This window comes from Myxocyprinus asiaticus, chromosome 36 (genome assembly GCF_019703515.2).
Source record: "Myxocyprinus asiaticus isolate MX2 ecotype Aquarium Trade chromosome 36, UBuf_Myxa_2, whole genome shotgun sequence".
NCBI classification, from domain to species: domain Eukaryota; kingdom Metazoa; phylum Chordata; class Actinopteri; order Cypriniformes; family Catostomidae; genus Myxocyprinus; species Myxocyprinus asiaticus.
In genome coordinates, this window is record NC_059379.1 from 23,130,312 (window position 1) to 23,148,518 (window position 18,207).

General features: G+C 36.4%; 1 protein-coding gene across 4 annotated transcripts in view; it reads left to right on the forward strand.

Annotated features, from left to right (window-relative positions):
* Window positions 1–18,207, forward strand: part of LOC127426722 (sorting nexin-29-like) — a 150,086-nt gene that overhangs the window by 82,753 nt on the left and 49,126 nt on the right. For 3 of the 4 annotated variants that reach the window (XR_007894848.1, XR_007894849.1, XM_051673693.1), the window contains exons 16-18: window positions 1,230–1,346; window positions 6,127–6,182; window positions 6,699–6,780. Coding sequence is in view for 2 of the 4 variants with exons in the window: in XM_051673693.1 (XP_051529653.1) it covers window positions 1,230–1,346; window positions 6,127–6,182; window positions 6,699–6,780 (255 nt within the window). In the remaining 2 variants the exon portion in view is untranslated. The remainder of the gene's footprint in view (window positions 1–1,229; window positions 1,347–6,126; window positions 6,183–6,698; window positions 6,781–18,207) is intronic. The other variant, XM_051673694.1, reaches the window with a different exon arrangement.

An 18,207-nucleotide genomic window follows, 5' to 3' on the forward strand; every position in this document is an offset into this window, starting at 1 on the left:
CCAGTCTAAAATTTGTGATATTGCTGATATTAATATCCAATTATTTAGAACAACATGTCAATATTGAAACCGTTAGTTTGGGGGTTCTGGCTTTTTATGTTACCTTGTTTCAAATCACCGATAATTAATTACACAACTTTTTAATTGTAAATTTTTTACATTTAATAGCTTCATGTTTTGAAGTTTCAGAGGAACTGGTTTCAGTTATACACAAAACCTTAAAACAAAAAGCACATTCTTAACTCATATTAACTCAATTCTGAATGATGAAGCTTGTCTCTTTTTATTGAAGCAGCCTCCGCTTTCGCTTAAACAAACTTATTACATTCCTTATTGGCTTACAAATTGCAACTCTGCTATTATTTGTCTCTGAATTCAAAGTTATTCCATGCAAGAGACAATTTCTTTCACACAGAGCATGAGTTGTAGGACTGATTTTTGCTTTTTTTCTGCCCTCATTTGACAGGAAATAATCAGCCTGATCATCGACTGATATTAAACAATCGTCCGATGTAGGATAGTGCAGAAAATTGCTTTTATCGACTGATAAAAGTGTTTGGCCGATACATCGGTGCATCTTTAATTTAAATGAAAGCGCTTTTATCTCTTGTTGCTTTAACGCGTCACATCTGGTTAGGACACAGTGTAACGGTTTAGTTCAAGAGTTCAAGATTTGCTTAGTTTAGCATTATATGTAAATACAGTGCACAAAATGTACAACCTTATTGCATTGATTTTGACTATCAAGATCCCCATCAGGATTTTCTATTACTCATTTTTTTTTTTTTTTTTACTCATTCTTGTCTGTTGATCTGGCCAGGTGGGGCCCAGCAACCAGGACAGACATGTCAAAAAGTGACATGATGCGTCTGTCAGGCAAACGCCGCTAACCCAAATATGCCCTGACATATGATTTCCATAAACAAATGAATGCAACTTCTGAATGGCAGGCAGGAACCTGCTTCCATGTCTGTGTCACTTACTCTATATGACATTTGACGAGTCACCTGGCAGGTGTGGGACCAGCTGTAATGAGCAGCTTAGTGCTCGCCAGCCGAACACTCCCACACATGAGAGTCAAAACTTGGCAAACTCACATTCAGTAGGCCTTTAAGAAATGTCACTTTCTACAACCCATTTCTAGACAGCTGCCTAGTAAGAGTGTTTTTAAGCAGGCCTTCTCAGTGTGAGTTTGCTGCTAGTTTGTTATCTGTGTGTGTGTTTTCCAGGTGGCTGAGATGCATGGGGAGCTGATAGAGTTTAACGAGAGGCTGTACCGCTCTCTCATGGCCAAAGACAACCTGATTGGACAGATGAGACAGGAACTCATTGACTTGCGTGGCCCAGTAAGCACACACAAGCATTCACACTCACATACTCCTTTGTTTTTCTATCACAGTGAGGAGTTTCCTTTGACTTCTATTGTTTTTATACTGAGCTAATATTATTTTCTATCCCCTACTTCTTAACCTAACCCTTACAGAAACCTCTTTACATTTTTATCTTTTTCATTAAGACGGTAATGTGATTTCAGGTTTTACTGTCCTTGTGGGGACTTTTGGTCCCCCCCGCCCCATGTGTGTGTAACCATACCTTCATTCAGTGGCTGTTTCTTCCTCTCTATCTCTGCTGAACAGGCACTCTGGGCAGATCACTGTCTGCTTCCGTTGGTCTGCCTCCTCTTCCGTCATTATCTGTCTCTCTGTGCCAATACACCATCACCCAGCCATGTCACACACACATACACTTACCTAACTAGATAAATCAGGACATAACATACACTGGCGGCCAAAAGTTTGGATCAGTGTACAGATTTTGCTGTTTTGGAAGGAAATTGTTACTTTAATTCACCAAAGTGGCATTCAACTGATCACAAAGTATAGTCAGGACATTACTGATGTAAAAAACAGCACTATCACTATTTGAAAAAAGTAATTTTTAATCAAATCTAGACAGGCCCCATTTCCAGCAGCCATCACTCAACACCTTATCCTTGAGTAATCATGCTAAATTGCTAATTTGGTACTAGAAAATCACTTGCCATTATATCAAACACAGTTGAAAGCTATTTGGTTCGTTAAATGAAGCTTAACATTGTCTTTGTGTTTGTTTTTGAGTTGCCACAGTATGCAATAAACTGGCATGTCTTAAGGTCAGTATTAGATCAAAAATGGCAAAAAAGAAACCGCTTTCTCTAGAAACTCATTAGTCAATCATTGTTTTGAGGAGTGAAGGCTATACAATGCTTGAAATTGCCAAAAAACTGAAGATTTCATGCAAAGGTGTACACTACAGTCTTCAAAGACAAACAGAGATGTTGAAGGCCCAGATGTACAACTAAACAAGAGGATAAGTACATCAGAGTCTCTAGTTTGAGAAATAGACGCCTCGCATGTCCTCAACTGACAGCTTCATTGAATTCTACTCGCTCAACACCAGTTTCATGTACAACAGTAAAGAGAAGACTCAGGGGTGCAGGCCTTATGGGAAGAATTGCAAAGAAAAAGCCACTTTTGAAACAGATTGGACAACAGATAATTGGAAAAGAGTGTTATGGATCTTAACCCCATTGAGCTTTTGTGGGATCAGCTAGACTGTAAGGTGCGTGAGAAGTGCCTGACAAGACAGCCACATCTACGGCAAGTGCTACATGAAGCGTGAGGTGAAATGTCACCTGAGTATCTGGACAAACTGACAGCTAGAATGCCAAGGATCTGCAAAGCTGTCATTGCTGCACGTGGAGGATTTTTTGATGAGAACTCTTTGAAGTAGTTTAAGAAGTTCTGAATTTTGTTCCAAATTGTAATAGTAATTTTTCACGTTATTAATGTCCTGACTATACATTGTGATCAGTTGAATGCCACTTTGATGAATAAAAGTACCAATTTCTTTCCATAAGACCAAAATCTGTACATTTTTCCAAACTTTTGGCTGCCAGTGTAGTTTTTTATTTTTCCTTTTAAATAAAGCTAAGAAAATATTTTGTATTTTAGATATAAAAAATATATATATATGTAGGAATCACTTTGAAGACTTTCTTATAGGGAGTTTTTGTAAGATTTAGCAAACTTCTGTGGATACATTCTTGAAATTTTGTCTTTAAAGTTCCAAACCTGTATGCTCATGCTGTTATTCTTTTAGAAAAATACACAAAAAGAGAATTTTGGATTACTCTTTAGACAGCTCTTTTCCAAAAACAAATTTCATTTTTAAATTTTACTAAATGAATCCAAACTTTGCGATGTATTCCAAGTCTTCTCAAGCTATTTTATAAGCAGAATCTGGATATTATTTTTTTTTAATTCAGGTTCAGATTACTAGTGAATAATGACTTAAATATATTTTTTTTCCTCACACAAAGCTATCCTATGACCTCAGAAGACTTGATATACAGTATAGTGGACAGGTCTTATGGACTACAATGGTGTTTTTTCTTGACAGCTATGCACATTTTATGGAAAAGAGCTGTGTTTTCTTCATGTGTTCAGTTTACAGGTTTGGAAAGACATGAGAGTGAATAAATAATGAAATAATTTTCATTTTAAGGTGAGCTTTTTATTTCACCAGTCTTTCTTTGCCATAGAAGACTTTGCAACAGTATGTTTCTTCTCCTGGTTTTCATTCTTCTCTCTCTCTCTTTCCTGTTGGCTGCTTATCTGTTGGCTTCTGATTGCTTTTAGATACATCTCAGTGCAGTGGCTTTGAATCATGGCCTTCTGTTACTGTGCTTGTATATGTGTATACAGTGGATGGTTCATCTAAACTCCATGCATGGCTCATGCTTCTGTTCCTCTCTGGTGCCACTGGCTGCCAAGATGCAGCAGCCTGTAACCTCTGTAAATGCTGAAATTGACACACTTTGTCCAAGAGATAAGATACAGACTCGGGATTAGACCGACATTACAGGTTGGGCTTGAGTGTTTTCAGGAATGGGATTCATTTCTAGTCATTGGTATCACTTTGTAACTGGGGGATTCTTCAGTTAAGGAATTTGATGTGCAGATGATTTTAAAAACTTATTCTAGCCTAAAGGATATATTATAAAAGCTTTGAACTTTGTTATTGTCTTTCTTTAATTAGTTTTTCCTAATTTTTGAAAGTGTTAAAATTCCCCTCTATAATATATTTCTTAAAAGTGTTAAAAAGGAAAATTCTATTTTGCATTTCATTTCATAAGAATTGTATTCTTTTAAAAAAATTATTTACATCATGACCTGAGATTAGCTGTATTAGATGCCATTACCAAACATATTAGTATTTGAGAATTCTAATTCAGAAACAATCATTGCAAGCTACAGTTGAAGGCAGAAGTTTACATACAGTTTGTTAGTATTTGGTATCATTGCCTTTAAATTGTTTAACTTGGGTCAGACATTTTGTGTAGCCTTCCACAAGCTTCTCACAATAAGTTGCTGGAATTTTGGCCCATTCCTCCAGACAGAACTGGTGTAACTGAGTCAGGTTTGTAGACCTCCTTGCTCGCACACACTTTTTCAGTTCTGCCCACAAATTTTCTATTGGATTGAGGTCAGGGCTTTGTGATGACCACTCCAATACCTTGACATCATTTTCTGGAATTTTCCAAGCTGCTTAAAGGCACAGTTAACTTAGTGTATGTAAACCTCTGACCCACTGGAATTGTGATATAGTCAATTAAAATTGAAACAATCTGTATGTCCAACAGTTGTTGGAAAGATTACTCATGTCATGCACAAAGTAGATGTCCTAAACGACTTGCCAAAACTATAGTTTGCTGATATTAAATCTGTGGAGTGGTTAAAAAATTAGTTTTAATGACTTCAGCCTAAGTGTATTTAAACTTCTGACTTCAACTGTAACTTGTGTTAGCAAGTCCAAAGCTTGTCCTACTTTTTCTCCAAAAAGTGAAAAATAACACTACCATCACACACGACATTGATATCTTCACTAGGGCTGGGTATTGATACAGATTTCCTGATTCAATTGGATTCTGATTCACAAGCTCTTGATTAGATTCGATATCGATTCGTATGGGTATATTTCAATAATAATGTCCCTTTTGCTTACGTATGACAGAAATTATCTCCCAGCTAATGCTATTAATTATACTGGGGACCTTCTAAGTACATTATGAAAATATTAACTTTACTAATTATATTTTATTAGTTTTTCATCATTTTGGACACATTTAAGCTTTTTCAAGAATTCCACGTATTCAATTAATAAATAAAATAATATATTTTTATCAATTTTTTTGTTACGTGTTTATTGTTTAATTGCAAAATTTGTTCTATTTACAGGTATTTACATTGATTTGATTTGTTGTACACGTGCTAAAAACCGGTACTGACTCTTAAAGAAAACTGGCCATTCAGTCAAGAGTGTCTGTAAATGAGCGCATGTTAACGAGATAGACTCAAATCGCTTTTTCTCACCCATGCTATGTGTGATTAGAATTCAAAGTTTCTTTTTTTTTTTATCAACAATAAACTGTAAAAAACAGAAAGGGTTTTAAAAGATACATTATTTAATGACAAATGGGTTGCGTGGATCTCCTCTTCAAACACACATACACGGAACAACTTTTGCACTCAACACGCAGTGAAAGGATTTTGCTGCCGAATACTTCACCACTGTACTACACAATCACTGCTGAGTGAAATCTAATTATTTACCAGCCAGTTGCCAAATTGCATATGGTGAAAATTCCTCTCGTTGTAGTCGAGGGTTGCACATAAAAGTAAAAGATCGATCTTGGGATTTAAAATTCGATATTTTTACCCACACCTATCACACTTTATTTCAAAATCCACTTGAAAGTTAATCAAGGTATTGATCAGAACTTTATGCCTGGACATAAAGTAGTTTACATTTTCAAGATTTTAAAAATTAATCAGATATGTCCCGAATTGAAGAATCAGTTGATTATATCAGTTTTATAGATTTTCTGAAATGCACAGTAATTTTCAATGAACAAACTAATATTAGAGTTCAGTACTGGACCTTAAAGCTCTTTAGCTGACAGCAAAGTAAGCCACACAATGTGTCTGGTTTGAATGTTTCTAAAGCATACAGTGCTTATCAGCAAACTCAGCCGGAGACAAAGGAAATGCTCACCATGGCCTCCTGCGCTCTGCTTTTGGACAGGTGCCAGGGGACCTGAGCCAGACCTCTGACGATCCCAGCCTATCTGATTTTGAGACGTAAGTGGCCTCCTACTAGCTGTTCTTTTTATATATGTTTCTGTATTGTGCGTGTGTTGGAGGTGGTGTGCAGTAGTCCTCTTTTGAGAATCAAATCGATGGTATGGAATTCCATAGAGCAAATACCACCCATTTGAAGGAAGAGAATGCTCAAAAATAGAGAGGCTGAATGCCGTTTCTGTTTTTGCATTTGAAGCGCTCACACACCCCTTCCACGCAGTAGTAACCTTTGTACATGAGAGGCTGACAGTCATTAAAAACTGTTGAAGGAAATGTATAAGATGTTGAACTGATGTGTCGGGTAAGAACCGCCTCTCCTCTTGTTTTCATTGATGACTTGTGGCGTCAAAATTTGTCATTTTTTCCTCCGTGTATCAAAGGACTTCTGCCTTTTCACAACCAGGGACATAAAATATGACTGTAGACTACATTGATCTGTTGCAAAATTTCTTTTCTGTTATAGTTCTCTCTAATTAGTCTGTCCCTGTGTGTTCTGTCCTTCTCTGTCTCTATAAGAACTCAACGTGCTCTTGTCAACGTGTGGATCCCTTCTGTGTATCTTCAAGGCCGGGCAGCCAACGCCTATCACGTATATCAGGTAGCTCTTAACTCAGAATTTGCTTTAAGTAATTCTTTCTCTAGTATGCAGTCAACAAAAGTTCATCTCCTTGTATCCACCCTCTTTTACCTTTGTTGAAATGCTTTCACTCTAGAGCTTTTGGTGTGGACTAGAGCCTTAACACCAGAGTTCAGAATCAAACCCAATTTATTCTGCACAATAGGCATGTTGACATGATGAGTACACGGTTGATATATCCATATGTCACCTTTATAATACTGCTATTTTAGATATCATAATGAGTCATACACTTTCTATAAAAGCAGACATTTTCAGGAGGCCATACTAAGTAGCAATAGTGCCTACTAAGTAGCAATAGAGTGAATTGGTTTTGAGTATTCTCTTGATGCTGGATCCCAGTGGAAACATACCCATTCTTTTTTCAAGGCATGACTGATGGATAATTCTTTCCATTATTTTAAATTTAACCCTATATATCAGGGCTTCACATTTCCTCCTATGATTGATGTCTCCAGGCAGTGTGCCTCCCACGTGCGCACTAAAGTCACTGGCATGTTTGTATGTATTGCAGTATACCTGCATTCATCTCAGCGTTCATGGAGAAAGATGTCCACAAGCAGCTACACAGCAAACCTGGGGAATATTCAAGTGCCAATCATAATTTTTCTTACTGGCCGTTGATCACTGTTAAATAAAAATACCCAATTAAGGATTTTGTGATTTCAAACAGCAGAGAAAATGGGCGCTAACTAAAGATCTTGTTTACCTGTTGCAACAAAATATTTTTTAAAGTAATGGAAGAGGGCAGACATAGAGGTCAAGACAACCCTCATCACTGTTGTCAGGATTCTGTTCATTAGCCAAGCCTTTGTCACAGAGAAAGAGAAAAATATGGAGACAGAAGAGGAAAGGAGGAGTAGGAAAGAGTATGGTTGCAAATGCGCCAAAAATAAAAGTTTGTGACAATCATTTAAAATCTGATTGCCATTGCTAACACACTGGAAAACTTTGTGTTGATATTTGGATTTGTCCGATTGTTTATCTTCGAAATCAGTCTTTAAGACACATTTCCTGCACCGCTATGTAGCGTATGTTTGTTGTGTTGTCCTTGCTTCAAGCGACAATGAACACAGTATGTCCTGTGTTGTCTGATTTGTAAAGGAATTACCTTTGTGAGCTGGTTCTTTTTAATGATTCAAGCTTGAACTAACAAGATGTTGGTTTTAATCGGGCCAACACACTCGCTTACTGAACCACGTTTCATGTTCGGTTATGTCAAACTCCAGAACTGTTACTGTTCTACGTGCAGTCAAGGATACACATTTACAACAGTTTTGTTGTAATAAATGGTATTCTAAATAAAAATCATTCTAATACATTACAAAAATAATATTGATTATTGTTTATCATAGGGAAAATTACAATCAAAGTAACAGTATTTGACAATTCTTTGTTCTAACCAGCAGAAATACTCTCACAAACAGTGATACAGTGGCAAGAAAAAGTATGTAATGGAATTATCTGCATTTATGTAGAAATTTGATTAAAATCTGATTTGATCTTCATCTAAGTTACAATAATGAACAAACACAGTCTGTTCTAACTAATAAAACACAAATTATAGTATTGTTCTTGTACATATTTAATACATCATTCAAACATTCACAGTGTAGGTTTTAAAAAGTATGAAAACCTTTGGCTAGTGACGTCAACAAAAGCTAATTAGAGTCAGGAGTTGGCAAACCTGGCATCCAATTAATGAAACGAGATTGGAGGTATGGGTTAGAGCTACTTTGACTTATAAAAAACACTCAAACATTTTGAATTTGCTATTCACAAGAAGCATCTGCTTACGTGGATCATTCGTTGCAAAAAAAGGGATCTCAGAAGATCTCTATGATTAAGAATTGTTGCTTTGCATAAAGCTGGGAGGGTTACAAAGTTATCTTGAAGAGCTTAGATATTCATCTGTCCACATTTAGACAAATTGTCTATAAATGGCGACGATATAGTACTGTGGCTACTCAATATAATGTCAGGGTATAATGTCACTCTGATAAAGTCAGGGTGGCTGTGCGCCAGCTGAAGCTCAGAAGAAGTTGGTTGATGCAGCAGGACAATGACCCTAAACATCGAAGTAAATCCACTACAGAATGGCTTCAAAAAAAGGAACTCCACCTTTTGGAGTGGCCAGGTCAGAGCCCAGACCTTAACCCAATAGAGATGTGGAATGACCTCAAGAGAGCCGTTCACACCAGGCATCTTAAGAATATGGTTGAGCTGAAGCTGTTCTGTAAGGAAGAATGGTCCAAACGTTAGGTTGAGGTTATTGCTGCCAAAGGAGGATCAACCAGTTATTAAAACCAAAGATTCACTTTTTCCACAGCACTGTGAATGTGTAGAGATGTGTTCAATAAAGACATTAAATTTTATAATTGTTTGTGTGTTGTTAGCTTAATCACCATTGTGTTTGTCTATACTTGTGACATTGATGAAGATGAGATCACATTTTATGACCAGTTAATGCAGAAAACTTGCTAATTCCAAAAGTTTCACATACTTTTCCTTGCCACTGTATTTATATGCCGCAAATAATTGACATATAATTTCTGCTCCTTATCACAGTGATAAAAAGCAGTATTTTACTTTCATATTTATGACTTTACAAATAGAACATGTACAGTATGGTTTGCACAGACTTTTGGGAACACATTTGTGTGTTGACAGAAATGTATCAGTGTGTCCCTTAATCACAGTCTACAGTGATTACTGTTGCTTAAAAGGCAACAAATGAATCTATGAACTCAATGAACTGAAGTGCATATTCAGTTCTTATGGATGCACTAGTACTACAATATACTAAACAGTCTTCAATCATTCTACATGTAACACATTAGCTTATCTTCTAACAATGTCAATGTGTAACATTAAAGAGTTTGATGGATCTCCATGTGAATCTTCAAACATTGCGATAGATCCTCGTAACTAGTATTACTAATATTAGTATTACTAATTACTAATAGTAATGAGCATGGACAAGAGTGCAAGAGAGAATCAGTATTTTTAAAATTTCGTATTCATTTTACAACGTTTCATTCTTCAAATGTATTTTTCCAAGTACTAAAACGTTTTATTTATTTCCAAGTAAAAAAAAAAAAGAAAAGTAAACGTGGACTAATGTCAGTTGAGCAATTCTGTAATTTGGCAACCAAAAACAAGTCATTTGACTCCTAAATGTTTCATTTTATGAGCTAGTGGCTCCCGAATCAATTTAGTCTGAAGCTCTGCGCCAGCCATCTCCTAGCAGCAGATTATGGGACATTACCACTACCCCCCAAAATTGCAGCTACTCCATTTCCCACTTTCATGTCTCTGCCTCTCCTCTGTGCTTCAAAATTACCCTCTATAAAATAAATCAGAGTGCTGTTGGAATCCATAGAAAGAACGTAATTGATCTTCACTAATATTACCAGGGCTTTGTTTTGCTGTGAAGAATTCTACCTCCACCGTTTCATGTCACATAATGAAAAAATATAACAGCTGCCTAAAACAACTATTCACGCTTACACAATTTTGCAGGAAAAGCATTATTAAAAAAGAGAGTGTAATGACTGTACGAAAAGAAATATACATTTGAATGTGGCTTTACAGGGGCTGTGTTTGTCTGCCGTTTTTCTTTTTTCAGTGCAAGCGTTCTTGGTGATATCTTGCAGAAATGGCCTGTATTCTGTGTATGGCACTGTGCCTGTTGATGTATGTGTAAGCCTCAGTCTCATTCTCAAGTATTATTGGTGCCACTCTGCCTTTGTATATGCCCCCTGTAAATCAGAGTTGCTGTGCTTATTAGCACAATCTTATTAAAGGGTTTTTATAGTGCCAGGCAGCAATCACAACTCTTATCAGTGGCCATGCAGCTTACAGGACACACCTTTCCCCTGTTCATTCTTTTCTCCTTTCTTTAAAGACATCAGAAGTGACTGCAACTGTATGCACAATCCCTCTATGCATATCATAGACCGGTCAGTGTTACAAATTCTGATACACCCTACAAAGTAACAGTGTATTTGCCTCTTACTCTTTGTTCAGTCGGGCAGCAAACGTCACCGTAAAATCCGTTGTGTACAAACCCAATCCAGACCACATCTATATGTGGTTTGAAATCTGATTTAATTCAGATTTTTTTTGGACTGCGTCTCACTCGGAGTGTGTCGGAAGGCGACATATATGTAATGTCATGCAACATTCATGTGACATTTACTAGTAAATGTGTGAATAGGAAATGAGTAAACAAATGCGCAAAATGCCTCTGTCGCTTAATATATGTTCTCTTATGCACCATGTAAGATATTTTTACCAGCATTTCTTTCCTCACTGACAGCTAATGTTTTATTTATCTGGGTGTTGTGTTGACGCTCATTACAATGGAAACTGATATAGATACACCCGATATTGATTATATTGTCTGAATAAACATATCAGATTTCATCACTTGTAAATGACAGTGCAGATAGTCTGCAGTGTATGCAGTAAAGTGGAAATGTGAACTTGTGCAAAAAAGTTTTGTCCTCTGCCATGAATGAAAATTTGGTGAAATCAAATTCAAATACAGTACACAGATGATTTTTGACCAATAGAGCATCTAAATGTCATAAATTGACCTCTTGGCTAATAACAAAGAATAAGTTCATCAATAGTTTGTATTATTGTGGAAAAGTGGAGTGGATGGTATATTTTTACATTTTGGTTTGACATTTATATTATTATTTGTTATTTTTGTATGATCATTTATTTAAAAGAGAAGCCCTAGAGCATGACATCACATCATTCGTTGCAGGATAAGTAATTTTGAATGCTCATAAGTCTAGTGTGACCACACATTAAAGAAACACTGTAGTTCACCCAAAAATGAAACTTATGTCATTATTTGTTCACCTTCATGTCGTTCCAAACCCATACAACTTTCTTTTTTATGTGGAACACATAAGAGGTAGTTTAAAAGATTTAAAAGGTTGTATTAATTAATATTTTGGCCTGTCTTTTCACTAGAATGGCAGTGGATACACAAAAATATACCCATTTTAGCCTGTTTTTACTATTTATGCATTTAAATTTAATAACAAAATTAGCTCATGAGAAAATGACTTAAGTAAAAGTATTAAAGTAACTGATATTAAATTTACTTAAGTATCAAAAGTACAAGTAAATTGCATAAATTACGGAACAGTTCATTAAACCCATGGTAACTTATTTGATTGGTGGTGTTCATCATTTACTCACCCTCATGCCATCCCAGATGTGTATGATCTGCAGAACATGTACAAAGATTTTTAGAAGAACATTTCAGCTCTATAGGTCAATTCAATGCAAGCGAATGGTGGCCAGACATTTCAAGCTACAAAAAGCACATTAAGGGAGCATAAAGTTATCCATAATACTACAGTCGTTAAATCGAAGTCCTCTGAAGCGATTCAGTTGGTTTTGGGTGAGAGCAAACCAAATTGTAACTCATTTTCACTGTATATTTTGCCATTGCAATGTTTAGGCACGATCGTGATTTCAAGCTCGAGTTCACTTTCTAGTGTCTGATGCATGCGCAGAGCCATAGGTGGCGCTATAAGAAGTGTAATCGAGCTTGAAATCCTGATCGCCAAGAAGACTGCTAATGTCAAAATTAGAAAAAGGAGTTATATTTTGGTCTATTCTCACTCAAACCAATTGGATCCATCCAGAAGACATTGATGACCACTGGAGTCTTATGGATTACTCTTATGCTACATTTATGTGCTTTTTGGAGCTTTAAAGTTCTGGCCACTATTCACTTACATTGAATTGACGTACTTAACAGTGATATTCTTCCGAAAATCTTTTTTGTTTGTGTTCTGCTGAAACAAAAAAGGAAAGTCATACACATCTTGGTCAAATAATTGTGAGAAAATTGAGAGAATTTTCATTTTTAAATGAACTATCCCTTTAATGGCACATTCAATTCACATCAGAATGATCATATTTATGGGATTATGGGGCCAATAAGCAACCACCCAGAACACCCTGGCAACTGCATAGCAATGTGCTGAAACACAGTTAAAACAACTTAACAGCATAGCAACAACCTGACAACTACCTAGAACACCCTGACAACTGCAGAGCAATGTGCAAAAAACACAGAAAACAACTTAGCAACAGCTTAGTAACAACCTGGCAACCACATACTGTAGCAATGCACCAAAACACAAGGCAGATCGCCTTGATTACTGTATAGCATGCCCTAGCAACCATCCAGAAAACCCTAGTTACCACATACTGTAGCATAAATGTGCTACAAAGCAAATATAACACTTTAGCAACCACCAGAAAACTAGTTTTGCTTAGGCAAAGACCATTCACATCTTCATAAATTATAAAAAATGTATATTGTTGGACATTTTCATGAGCGCTGGTAATTATTCATACACATCATACCTTGTTTAAATGTAAAATGTAAACCCATGTGATTGACTTCTATATGAACAGGTCTCCTGAAAAGGCGGGAGACTGATCGCACATAACTTCATTATTTCACAGCTTTCATAATGTTTAAGCCTAAACTTATCAAATTAATTAGTCGAAAAAATTTTTTACTCACATGAGCAGTTTCTTGTCTTCCCCAGAGGAGACAGATAGAACACGTAATATGGCGCTTTGCTTGTGATTTTGATTCAGATTCGTGATTCGCATAATGAATCATTTAGACCGCTTTTTGAATATTTTTGTTCAGTTCAAAGGAATCAAATGTAAAAGATTCGACTCAAATGATTCTTTCAGCGAATCACACATGACACACACATTGCCGATCTTTTTTGCATTTTTGCACGTACAGCTGTTATTTTTTTGCAGTGTTCAGTCGCAAAAGTAACAAAAGGGTCTGGAGAAATTTATCGGAGTAAAAGTATCAATTTTCTCTTCAAAATGTAGTGAAGTGAAAATAAAAGTCCAAAGAAATATTTATACTCAAGTAAAGTACAAATATTAAAAAACTGTACTTAAGTACAGTAATGAAGTATTTGTACTTTGTTACTATACACCTCTGGCTGTTAGAGAAGCATGTTCACACTGGCTCACATGTTGACGTGAGAACTTGCATTGTTTAGTGATAAAAATGGAGTTCTTGCATTAACACGTGCCACTGTGAACGAGCTTCTCTCAAAGTGCTCATGATATGTAGGGCTGAAGCTAACGATTATTAGAATGATTATTCAACTATTCGGGCGATTATTGCAACGATTATTCATTAGCTCTTAACCAACTATTCAGCTTGTGCCTCGACTTAAAAGGTTGTATTAAAACGTGCTTGCTAACAATAAGGAGAACAAAATCATCTTTTAAAAATACCCCTAAATGGCATTCACTGAATTAAAGGAAAACATTTTTATTTTTATTTAGTTTAATTCAGTAAATCACTGCAAAAAAATCTTATTTAGTCTAAAACTCCTTAGAACAAGATACATTTATTTGAGAAGGAGCAAATAAGATATTTAGTCTTGCTTTAAGAGAATGTATCTTAAATATATTTTTTCACTTGGTTATACTTCTGCGAGTGCAGTAAAGACAAAATATACTTATTTTCAAGATCTATTCTCTAAAAGCAAGTCTAAATATCTTATATGCTGCTTCTCAGTTGAATGCATCTTTTTTAAAGGATTTTTAGATATTTTAAAATATTTGTATTTTTTATATTATGTTCAACATTCTCATATAACAATTTTTCTTCTGCAGTATAGCTGCTGAAGTAAATGTACATTGTTTTAAAGGAGTTTTAGATATTTATATTGGAAAACAAGCCAAAGCAAAAACAAATCAAGACGTATTTTGTTGCAGTGTATAATGGGCGAAGAGTACCCTCTCTCACATTTTTGTTCACTTCAATCCATCTTTAACTCACAAAAAAACAAACTCTCTCTTATTAATAAAGCATAATAAATGCACAGTGGCATATATTACGATTCAATAAGTCGCGAGCCATCACATTATAATCTAGCTGCATTAAGCGTGCGTGCTCGAGAGATGAGCATCCCCGCGACAGAGTGTGCATCAGCCGGATGCAGTTTCAATCTCTCCCCCTTAGATCGGGACATTTGCACAACTCATAGAAGAGGCGCTGACTGCACAGAGAAATGCCAGTTTCGGAGTTTGTAGTGATTTACATGATCTACTTCCATATTATTTGAACTTTAATAAAGCTATAACGCATTAAATATAACTGCATTAAAGACTTAAAGATGCTTGACATGCAAGTTTTGCTTATTCTACAACGAGAGTGCTTCTGTATTTACTTATTTTGTATTTGTGTATTATTCCCTCATACTTTGCAATCTACAGCACCTGAAGCTGTTTGGAAAGTTTAGAGTGGATCTGGACTGTTAGCTGTGTAATTCTTCCTCTCCTCAGTCAGGCACGAGCTGCAGTGCTGCTCTCATGTGCCATCATTAGAGTTTCGTATGATCTCATGTTATGTTAAATGAGATCAAACGACTATTCAACAACAAAAAATGTTGTCTACAATTTTTTATTGTCGACGTTGTCGATAACGTCGACTAATCGTTTCAGCCCTAAAGATATGCCTTCAAAAGACTTGGAAAATATAGTACAGATCGCATGGATCACTTTTAGGATAATTTTGGGTCTTTTTTTAAGGTTTAAAGTGAGGTATTATCCACTGGCATTGTATTGAAAAGTCAGACATGAGGGTGAGTAAATTATGACAATGTTCATTTTTTTGGTGAACTGTTCCTTTAAGGAGCGAGGGTGTGAAGTGACAGTAGAGGGAGCTGGCTTTCCCTGGTGCTGCTGTACTGATTCCTCTTCCAGTACTAAGGGTTTGCTCTTAGCATTCTGAAGTGAATATATACAAGCACTAAACTACTCCATCAGAATTCAGAGTAATGAGTTATTCCCTTTGATCAGCAAAACCAGCTGAGCCCTGTGCCTTCAAACTCTGCAAAGTTCTTATTTTTATGAGCTAATGAGTATTGATAACTCTTGTTTTTTTTTCTTTACTTCATCCAATTTATTTAAATTCTGAATATTCTCTGTAGCTAATGAATAGGATAGGAAAGCACCCAAATGATCTTATAACAGGAAACGCACATCTCTTTGCTGTTGGGTTGAGGAAGAGGATGAGAGAGCAAAAATATGATGCTCTACCACAGATACTGAACATAAATATTATGTAAGTTTGTCCTTAATGACTTCTGTAGTGATATCATCGAAAATGCGCATATGAAGTGACTTCAATTAAATTAGTAAAAATCTGTATGAAAGTGGACATCTCCATAATTTATGTCATCGTCTCTCCAGAGAGGATCCTGGAGGATGTAATGAAGCCTGCAATATCAGTATCATAGCCTCCAGTCGCCTGCCCATTAAAAGCGTCTTATTTAAACTGAATTTTGCTTGGCTTAGTGCACAAAAAGGCAAATGAAGGATGCTGCATGCATGAGCACGCTGCAGTGCGCAAAGCCGAACCCTGCATATGTATTTTGAAGAATATTACTCTGATTATAGTGTAATGATGATCAGGATGGTGAAGCCGGTGATTATGATAATAATGAGAATCATGATGACGGTTAGTTAGATAATGATTCTCATTGCAGTCAGATCATTGCCAGGCCGTTATTAATTGCAAAGTACTTTGCACGTCTATGTTAAAAAATGCCCGGCGGCTTTTGTGCCACTCCATTTGATTGAAATCTGGCAGTGAAGGCACTTTCTGATTAATGGATCACTGCACATTTTTCTTGCTCATATCATCTTGTAAAACGTCTTAATCCAGTTCCGTAGACATTATGAAAAGATTGATCAGCATCCAACCATTCTAATTCAGAAGAAATGGAATCTTTCTTGTTTGTATTATAAAACAGTTCATCAATCATACAGAGGGGTTTCCTGGAATTTGTATTGGGTCATGGCAGGTAATTCTTCGCCTTGGTATTTGCTCTTGTCTGAATAGTTGATTATTAGGTTCACCCTTCGGGATGGAAAAAGGTGTGAGCTAGTGTGTTTAACCTTTTAGAATGGTGCTCGTTACACACCAGAACTGATCTCCTACTCATCCTCATTATTGTGGCTGTGGAGCTTGAACTCATGACTAATTCATATGGAGGAGACCGCTGGAGCTCACTGGGGCCAGAACCTTTCTAAAGGCTGGTTAGACGCAATAACTTTATCATAAATGGCTAAGGAGAAAAGATGGCTGGCCCTCAGTTTCTTCAAGCTCCCTCCTCCCTGGAGATGCCGTAACCAGACTTCTTTCTTCTTCTTTTTTTTTTTTTTTTTTTTTTTTTATTTAAAAAAAAAAGAAAAAAGGAGGGACAAGTCGAAATTAATATTTGTGAAAATCAACATTAGTCCTCAAATGCTTTAGAACTTGTTTTGAACTTGGAATATTCCTTCAAGCTGTAATAGGAGAAACTATTACAGAAACAAAGTTACACACTTCACTTTTAATTTCTGTGCTGGTAGTGACATGTCTTGAATGGCATGAATGTTGAATGTATCTTCAATGCTATTAATGATATTGTATAAATCCATGAAGTATTTACAACTCAAGTAAAGCCAGTCAATGGGTGCAAGCACTGTCCATCAGACCTTTAACACCCTGTAGAACTGGTGATTTAAGAGGCATTTAAGCCAAAGTTAAATGGACAAGAATCTAAATTTATTTTGTCTGTGCTGGAGTACAGTTTAATAGTTATGCAGTTGGCCTGAGCCCAAACTAGTCCTGATTGCAGCTTTATGGCTATCATATACTTTTAATCTTTAAGGCATTGTTAGGCAAAATTGCCTATAAACTGGATGGGGCTTGGGAATTTGATTGAGATCTATATGAGACACATAGTAGAGAATAAGGAGCAAACTAACTACAGGTGAAATGGCCTGTCTACATTTCTTCAATAGGTTACTGATGAATCTATGTTTGCTCAATGCTGGTCCAGATCTTTGACAGCGGTAAAATGTTCAACTGTTGTCATAATGTAAGCTTGTTCCTTATTTCACTTCTCTTCCAACAGTTATTTTTCCCTATTGAGACCTTTCACATCTCCCTCTAAATCCAGCTGCAGTCACACCTCTAATAGCATCTTAGTGGAGTCCAAGCACTAATTGCCCTCCACACATGCTGCCATGTGTTTGCACAAACCCAGACTAACAATATTTATGGGCCCATCTGCCGCTGTCTTTTCACCCCTGCCTGCATCACTCCTTCACACCCACACTGGCTCTCTGCACTGTTTGACTCGACCCACGGTGGCTGAAATTTAAGAGGGCATCAAGCCTCAAGTCTCACAGCAAATTATATCGATGCTTGTTGGACAGAAAGGTCAGGCTGAGTGTGGCTCACCAACTGCATGGCTGGATTATTTTTGTCTTTTTGATTCTTGTTTTATTCTGGTATTTTAGCAGCTTTTGCTG